This window comes from Charadrius vociferus, unplaced genomic scaffold, assembly GCF_000708025.1.
Source record: "Charadrius vociferus isolate BGI_N301 unplaced genomic scaffold, ASM70802v2 scaffold121, whole genome shotgun sequence".
In the NCBI taxonomy this organism is placed as follows: Eukaryota; Metazoa; Chordata; class Aves; order Charadriiformes; family Charadriidae; genus Charadrius; species Charadrius vociferus.
Window position 1 is genome coordinate 1,001,918 of NW_009646858.1, and position 9,003 is coordinate 1,010,920.

At 56.0% G+C, this 9,003-nt stretch overlaps 1 protein-coding gene across 1 annotated transcript in view; it reads left to right on the forward strand.

Moving 5' to 3' along the window:
* MYOCD (myocardin) overlaps window positions 1–9,003 on the forward strand; it is a 25,749-nt gene that overhangs the window by 16,354 nt on the left and 392 nt on the right. The window contains exons 6-11 of the mRNA XM_009894351.1: window positions 421–622; window positions 1,137–1,396; window positions 1,766–1,919; window positions 3,124–4,077; window positions 8,089–8,146; window positions 8,824–9,003. The exon at window positions 8,824–9,003 is cut by the window's right edge and continues 392 nt beyond it. Coding sequence (XP_009892653.1) covers window positions 421–622; window positions 1,137–1,396; window positions 1,766–1,919; window positions 3,124–4,077; window positions 8,089–8,146; window positions 8,824–9,003 — 1,808 coding nt within the window. The remainder of the gene's footprint in view (window positions 1–420; window positions 623–1,136; window positions 1,397–1,765; window positions 1,920–3,123; window positions 4,078–8,088; window positions 8,147–8,823) is intronic.

Sequence of the window (9,003 nt, forward strand, 5' to 3'; positions counted from 1 at the left end):
GGAGCGGGGCGACTAGCCAGGCTGGGGGGGACTGGGAGGGACTGGGGAGACTAGCCCAGGGGAGGGGGAGGGGGACTGGGAGCACTGGGGTGAGCTGAAGCGGACTGGGGTGGGAGTGACTGGGGCAGGCCAGAGGTGGACTTCGGGGACTGGGCTAGTCTGGGACACTGAGGGGCAACGGTGTGGGGCGGGAACAAGGAGATAGGGCTGGGGTGGAATGGAGAGTGCTTGGAGACTGGGGTGGACTGGGATGCAGTGGAGAGGCAGAAGGGCTGGGAGGGGACTGGGATAGCCTGGGAAAAGTAGGGACAGTGGGCTGGGATAGGCACGGGGAGCTGGAGTGGACTGAGGCATCTGGGGTGGACTGGGGACAACATGGGGCAGGGGGAATGGGGCACCAGGTACCCCTCGCGGGCAAAGGCTGTCCGGGGCAGCCCACCCCTGGCACTGGCCCAGCAGCCCTTCTCCCATCGCATGGCTCACCTCTCCCTTGCAGGATCACCCCCATGGCGCAGACGGCCACACACCGGACCCAGCCTCGGGGCAGGGCAGCCAGTGCAACAGCCCCAAGCAGGCAGCGGGGCAGGAGAGCCCGTCCCTCCCGGTGACCTCCGCCGTGAAGGTAATGCCCATGCCTCCAGGTTCCCCAGAGAGGGAACAAGCCCAGGGCACCTGGCTGCATCCAAGCCCAAAGTGCCTGCATGCTGCACCCCAGATGTGTGGGAGGTTTGGGGGTTTGGCCTTAAGGCTTGGAATAATGCAGGGAGACAAATCTTGTTGCAAAAACTGCAATTTGACTCATTTTGTAATGGTATAAGGTACAGTATGGCACCCTGTGAGAGGGGACTGCTCAGTTCCCACACTGGAAATAATCCCTGGGGCTAGGAGCAGGAGATACAAGGCAACACTGAAATACCTTCCAGGCAAGAAGGGTCATTCTCCATCTGTGCTTGCCAGGACAACTGAGATGAAATATGGTCCTGAGGGAGTCCCCCACATACAGGCTCAGCAGCTCTTGGAGCTGGAGTGTCAAGGTGCCAGCAGGAGCTGCCCTTTCTCTGTCTCAGGCCTCTGAGTTTTCACAGGGTGGCAGAAGCTCTTCTCCCAGCTAATTCCTTTCCTTCTTGGACCAACAGTCCAAATCATCCAGTGACAGCAAGAACCGCCACAAAAAGCCCAAGGATACCAAGCCCAAGGTGAAGAAGCTGAAGTATCACCAGTACATCCCTCCGGACCAGAAGGCAGAGAAGTCCCCTCCACCCATGGACTCTGCGTATGCCAGACTCCTCCAGCAGCAGCAGCTCTTTCTGCAGCTCCAGATCCTCAGCCAGCAGCAGCAGCAACAGCAGCAGCAGCAGCACTTCAGCTACCCAGGGATGCACCAAGGCCAGCTAAAGTGAGTGGTAATGTGCCAATAGCAGGGTTTAGCCATGTCTACCTCCAAACTTTCCCCTCCCATACCCATTTGTGCCAGTTCAAGGGGGATAGATGCATGCAAGTGGAACATAAAAGCTTGGGAACATAGCACAGTCTTCTGCAAAGCTGTTCTGGCTTTGTGGACTGTCTGGGGCACCTGTGACCTGCTGATGGGTCACCAGCAATCACCTTATAGCCCAATCTGGTTTTCCTTGGGATTGCTGGTCCTTCAGGTCTCATACAGGAGGTGGCAGCCCCAAGGGAGCAGAGAGATGGTACACTGGGCACAGAGACCCCGGGGGGGGGGGGGGGGCAAACAAGTTACCCCAAATCTCCTTTGTTATTTCAGGCAATCAAATGAGCAAATGGTCAAAAGTTCAAATTCTTCATCAACTTCTGTCAACAACACCCCTCTTTCTCCTGTGAAAACCACCTTTTCAGGCCAGACTTGTGTCTCATCTATCAAGCCAGGCCCTCTACCGTCTAACCTGGATGATCTGAAAGTGAGTGCAAACTTTGTCACCGCAGGAGCAGAAACTGAACGTGCTTTACTACTCCTCAAGTGTGCAGTGTAGTGCAACAGGCTGAGCTGGCTGGGAATGACGGCATGTTACAGCTCAGCAAACCAAAATCCCCATGCTGTGAGCAAACCCAGGAGTACATCACGGTGGGTCAGGAATTGGCCACTGTGATGGTAACTGAAAACATGGGTTTGCTGCTCTGCAGATGGTGCATCGGCGCATTGCTGCAGGGCCTGTATCAGCAAACCTTAGGTATAACTTGAGCGGCTGCAGGCCAGGCCATCAGGTTGAGGACTAAAGGATGATCTGTGGTGCTGCTCCTGCAGCTCATGGCTTCATACCTTCTGTGGTTTTATGGTAGACTTCATGGATTCTGCTAGCGGACAAGCCAGAAGCTAGGAGGTCAGCATGACCTCCACTTAGTGACTCAGCTTCTCAGTGGTAATTGGAGCCAGGCCAGCTCAGCTCTCTGCACAAGCAGGTGCCTCCTGGAGTCTGCAGCTACAAGGAGTGCTTTGAACAGTACCTAAATCTCTTATGTAGGCAAGACAGGCAGGGCATAACGGAGAATCACGCACATCAGTGGTTCTTTTATACTTTGCTAATGGAGCCTCAGCCATGGGGAAGGCCAAGTCCTTTTAGGAGCAGAGACCTGGGGGCAATACTCATTATTAGAGAAAGAAATAAGATGAGGTAGAAATAACATGAGTTTGGCCATAACAATGCCCCAGGTCAGATGCCTGAACTGTGTGCAGATGCTTGAACATCCTGGGAGTCTTGGGCTCCAAGGTACATGATCACGTTCTCTGAGCTAAAGGATGCCATCAGCTAATTCTCGGTCTGTGTGGAACTTCTCTGCTTATGCAGAAACCTACTGCTAGGAAGAGAATCTTGACTTACCTCCATGGCCCAAGGACCACTGCTGGTTCATGAAGTGCAGTCACAGTTCCTGGAGGAAGAAGGAAGGTTTTCGTGTTAGGAAACGTCAAGGTCCTGCAGGACGTGCAGTGGTCAGGGCTGTGCATGGTGACTCTGGTGTCTGTAGGTGAGACAGTGAGCACCTGGAGGGTCAGAGTTTCAAAGAAGGAAGCTGGGAGCCTGTGATCTGAGGCTCCTTGTTAGAAATGTTGGGTTCCTAAAGGGCTCATCTGCCATTGGGACTGATCATTGGTGACTTTCCTTCTAGGTGTCAGAACTGAGACAGCAGCTCCGAATACGAGGCCTGCCAGTGTCAGGTACCAAAACAGCACTGATGGAACGGCTTCGGCCCTTCCAGGAGTGCAGCAGCAACGCAGTGCCAAACTTCAGTGAGATCACCACCGTCACCTTCCCAGTCACTCCGACAAGCACCCTGTCGAGTTACCAGTCGCAGTCCTCCACCAGCATGTTATCAAATGGCTTCTACCACTTTGGCAGCACCAGCTCCACCCCACCCATCTCTCCAGCCTCCTCTGACCTCTCTGTGAGTGGTTCATTGCCAGACACATTCAATGATGGGCCGATATCTTCTCCACAGTTCGGTCTCCAGCCATCTCCCGTTCATGGCAGTACCGAAGAAAGCCTCATGAGCAGCATGAATGGGGGTAGCATCCAGCTGGAGCTGGAAGGGATCGACACAGAGAAAGACAAGATGCTGGTGGAGAAGCAGAAGGTCATCAATGAACTGACGTGGAAGCTGCAGCAAGAACAGAGGCAGGTGGAAGAGCTACGGATGCAGCTCCAGAAGCGAAAGAGAAGCAATGGCCTTGAGGAGAAACAGCAGCCCACTCAGCATTTCTTTGGTGTCCCCATCAAGCAAGAAAATGCAGTGTCCAGCTGTCCATTTGCATCCAAACAAACTGCCTTGAAAGGCCAAGCCAGCAGCTCGGATAAGTTAAGTAACTGTGGGGTGCCGCAGCTGCCTCACATTGTAAATAGCCACTGCTTGGAGCCTGCAGGGCAAAGCACCATCACCTCCTCAACATTCCTGAGCCCACAGTGCTCCCCACAGCATTCTCCACTCGGGGCTGCAAAAAGCCCCCAGCACATCAGCCTGCCACCGTCCCCCAACAGCCACTATCTCCTCTCGGTGTCCCCTGGCTCACAGGCGGAAGGGCGCAGCGGGTCCCCACAGACCAACAGTTGCCTTCGCACAGCATCGGTAAGTGGAGAGCACCTCAGACGGCATCACATGAATGTGATGGTGTCTGTGGTCAGTCAGTCAAACATCCCAGTTTGAGTCCTTTCCTATCAGACCAGCACCCAGTATGGGTACCCAGGGGGCGATAGCAGCATGTGGGGCTGCCTGGAAAGGCAGAGAGTAGCTCAGGTGGACAATGGGTTAGAAGCTGATGGCACATCGGAGTTTTTTGCAGGGCATCTCCTGGGGATCCTTGCTGCCACCTCATCCAATTGCCCTGGCAGGTCACAGCACAGCTCCCATGCTTCATGGAGCCCTAGTGCAGCTCCTTCTGCCCTGGGGGAGCCCTGGCACAGCTCCTATCTTCCCTAGGGGACCCCAGCACAGCTCTCTCTGCCCCTGGGTGAGCACTGGCAAAGCTCCCTATGTCCTGGGAGAGTCTTGGCACAGCATCCTCTGCCCTGGGGAGACCTGGCACAGCTCCTTCTGCCCTGGGGAGACCTGGCACAGCTTCCCCTGCCCCTGGTTAAGCACTGGCACAGCTCTCTCTGCCCCTGGAGGAGTCCTGGCACAGCTCCCTCTGCCCTGGGGGAGCATTGGCACAGCTTCTTCTGCCCTAAAAGAGCCTTAACTCAGCTGCGTCTCCCCTCAGGGGGAGGCTCTGGCACAGCTTTCTGTGCCCCTGGGGGAGTCCTGGCACAGGTCCCGCTGCCCCATGGAGCTCTGGCATGGCTCCCTCCACCATGGGGAAGCCCTGGCACAGCTCCGCCTGCCCCATGGAGCCCTGGCAAAGCTCTGTCCACAGTGGGGAAGCACCAGCACAGATCCCTCAGCCCCTGGGAGAGCTCTGGCACAGCTTCCTGCACCCTGGGAGAGCCCCACTGCAGTGTTGCAGGGCTTTTCAGCATCTTTGCTGCACCATTGTGGCTCCGAGCAGTGTGTGAGGGATTTTGACCACTGGCTTGAAGGAGGGCAGTTACCCCGGTCATATGGCAAACCTTCTCTTGGGAAGAGAGAGCATGGCTTGCAACTGGGGTCTGCAGTCAGATAGAGGTTGTGCCTCCCCACCAGGCAACCAGCACAGCAGAGCGTTGTCCCTTCAGCATCCACCACTCCTCGCTCAGCCCTCTGGATAGCTACAAAAGCTTGGAGAGGGCACATGCTGCCAGCACACAAAAACAGCACAAGGTGCTGCTGGTCGCAGCCCCAGTTCATCCCAACACCCTACCAGGGTTTACCAGGCAGCAGCAACACCTGTCATACAGTCTGTAAAACACAGACAGTGGTGCAAGGTGTGCATACTGCTTTCATGGAAGATGTACAGCAAGTGCCAGCCAAGTGCACAACAGCCGCACAGCAGAACGACAGCCACTGCAAAACGCCCAGTGCTCAAACAGGGCAGCTCAGGAATCGCATTCCCACAGTTCGCACACTGAGCAGCGCGCAGCAGGAGCTGGGCTGCAGGGTGCAGTGCTACGAGGTGGCAGAAAGTGGGATGCAGTGTTGTCTCTAAGCTGTTCAGAGAACAGTGAGATAGGTGGCAGTTGGCACACATGGTGGGCAATGGGGAACAATTTAGGGTGAGAGGGGCAGAGAGACAAGAGTGCTGCCAGTGGGATGGGCAGTGCTGTTGGAGTGAGGTAGGCAGTGGGGTTTGCTGCTGGAGTGAAATGGGCAATGGGGAGCATTGCTCTGGGTGAGCTGGGCAATGGGGAGCAGTGCTGTGGATAAGCTGGGCAGTGGGGCAGAGAGCAGGGGATGCAGTGGGTGACCTCAGCAGTGGGGCACAGAGCTGTAGAGGTGAGCTGGGCAATGGGGCAAAGCTGTGCACGCAATAGGCAGTGGAACACAGTACTGTGAGGTGATACTCCAAGAGAGGCAGTGGGGCTGCTCTGGATGACTGGGCAGTGGTCAGCGGGCATCTACAAGGAGTAGTGACACCTCGGGGGCATCTCCAGCTCCTTTCTTGCTGTCTAAGCACAAGGGCCATGTGGAGGAGAAGGCCCCACGGTGTCCTGCAGCTCATCCCAGCTGTGACACCACACGTCCTAGGCATTCCTCTGCTGCCTGTAAGGGGCTCCCAGGGTCGAGGATCCTTTTTCAGCAACAGCTCCCTCTGTGCCCATCATTGGAGTGCCATCCCTCTCAAGCTGGTGATACTGTTCCTCCCAGCCACCCTCCACAGAAAGGTGGCCAAGTGGCCTCACCAATGCCCTGAATCCACTTGTGGATCCAATCTGCCTTCTGGGGCCATGCTGCATGCCCTGGCACTGGTTTTTATGGGACAAGACAGCTGCATCTAGGCGGTGGGGAAGGTACATAAGGGCCTAGAGGCAATGAGGACAGCAGCTGGCAGACACTGGACCTTCCAATGAGGTCCCTCCTGGAAGGGAGGACTGGCAAAAAGCTGGTGCAAATACTCAGGTGTTTGGCACAGGCACGGGGAAAACGTAGGTGCTGACCTGACAGTGACTCTTTTGAGTAGTCTTCCCTGGCCTGGGCTCTGTGAGATGCCCCCAGACAGGTGGAGATGGAAGGGGTCCCCAGCAGAGTGGGTGGTGGGCAGCTGGCAGCCGGGGAAGCGCTGCATGACTGGCTGGGTGCAGCTGACCACCAGCAAACCATTTCTCTCTCCCTCCTGCTCTGCATGTTCACAGCTGGACTGAGCACCAGGATGCTCTGTGGCATCATGCCCGTGCTCCAGCAGCAGCCAGAGGCCAACCTGTCCCTGGGTCTCAGAACTAGGCTGATGAAACTAGTTTCCCTCCCTCTCTTCTGCCTGGAGGCCAGGCACTGTGTTTGAGCTGCTTTGACCCACAAAATCATTAGTTTCCCTGGCACCACGCTGGCTTCAACATGGGTGAAAGAGAGCTGAGCCTCCCACCATACCTCCCTGTGCATTGACTCCATTTCCCTATATTTCCCCCACGCAGATGGCTACGCAGGCAGGTCAAAAGTTTTCTATTCCATCCCCAAGTTTTTGTAAGTCAAGCCCAGCCCTCTCAGAGATAAAGCAGCCTCCACCCTATGAGGATGCACTAAAGCAGGTAACTGCATGATTCTTATTTTCTACAGGGCTAGGGCTGCTCAGGGTGTTCTTTTGCGGTTAATGTAACTCCTCTGCAGGAGTTATGAGACCCCTCTGATGGGGTAGAACAGGCTTGTTTCCATAAAGAATGGGCTTTTCTTGAAGAGTTAGTTGCTGAATGACTGCCTCAAAGCAGTCAGACACCGTGCTGGATGGGATAGTGTCTTCTGTGTTAATGAAAGGTGCCAGTCCACCCTAGGGTCCTGACATCCCATGCAAATACCACAGGACTTCAGCATGCTCTTCTTTGGGGTGCTCAGTGCTATGTGAGAAACAGACTCTTGAGCATTCCCAAGTCACCAGGAAACCTCACCTTTCCTCTTTACGTCATTAGCAAAGTGCCTTGCTCCATGCCATCTGCCTCCCTTAGCCTTACCCTAGAGCACTGTTCCCATAGGGAGGACTGCCTCCATCACCCACGAACCCCTTACTTCTTGTGAGAGTCTGTCAGCAGCCTCAGTGCCAGTCATGATGGTGCCTTTAGGAAAACGGAGTAATGCTGCGGTCAGTGATAAAAATGGGCTTATGTTGGCTGGCAGGAAGGCGTGCAGAAAGTCCTTCCAGTCTCCGGTCAGGGAGAGGAAGATGATGATGCATTGCTCCAGGGAGTTGCAGGGAGTGCAAGGAGGCACATGCCAGGGCAAGATGCTGGGTCCAAAAAGTCGGTGTGTCCTGGTGGCCCTGGGAAGCGGCAGTCTGTGGTGGCCACTAAGCAGAGAGTCAGCAGCAGGGTGGGTGGAACCTGGCACCATGCTCCCCTGATCCGCCATGCTTGTCCCAGGGCCCTGCAGTGCTCACCTGAAAGCTGCTGACAGCCCTGTGTTGGAGTGGCATCTCTCCTGCATGGGAGAAAGCCATTTGTGGGGTCTAGAGCCACCTATGTGGCTTGTGGCCGGAGGGACTCTCCTAATGCCCTCTACTCTCCTCTTTGTCGTTTGCTGCAGCAGATGACACGAAGTCAGCAGATGGACGAGCTCCTGGACGTGCTGATTGAGAGTGGAGGTACGCACTGCTTCCCTGTTCCTTTCCAGGGCTTCCCCTCCAAGCCAGCATTGGTCCGTGGGGCTCAGTACACTCTGTGCAGCCCAGCAGAGCTGCCTGAGTTGAGCAGAGCTTTCATTTGCCCTCCCTGTGCCAGCAGCTACTGAGATTGAATCCAAAAGCATATTGGCCCTCCTGGAGCCTGCTCCTGCATGTGCAGACCTGGTGGGGTGGTCCAGGCTTGGTTATTGCCTATGCAGACTGTGCAGAGAGAAGGGACGGCAGGGTGGCAGCCCTGTGCACAGCACTGCCAGCACCCTCCCCACGCAGAGCCCCCAGTGTCCCCCACCATTCCCAGTGCTGCCAGTGCCATCTCCCGCATAGAGCACTGCTGGTGCCCTCCCCTGTGCAAAGTGCTGCCTGTGCCTTTGCCCATTCACAACCCGTGCCCAGCCCCGTGGGGACAGCTGCCAGTGCTTGTACCCTGTGTCCGAAACCAGAGTACTTGAGGTCAGAAAGCAGGATCATGTGAGGCTTCCCACAGGGAGGGTGGACAAGCAATGCCAAGAGGATTGAGTGGGGAGCAGGTCTCTGTAGGCAATGCCCAAGAGCCCAGCTGAGGGGTAGGTGGTGGTGCCCCATGCCCAGCAGTGGAGGGCACTGCCAGAGCACCTCAAACCCTTCTCGTTTGTTGACAGAAATGCCAGCCAATGCCAAGGAAGATCGATCCTGCCTCCAGAAAGTACCTCAGATAACAGTGTCTACAGGGAACTCCAGCGCTCCTCTTCCAAAGTCATCTGCCCCATTTGAGCAGGTCTCCTCAGCCCAGCTCTCCTTCGAGCACTGTCCAGGCAGCAGAAATGCTCACCTTGAGGTCC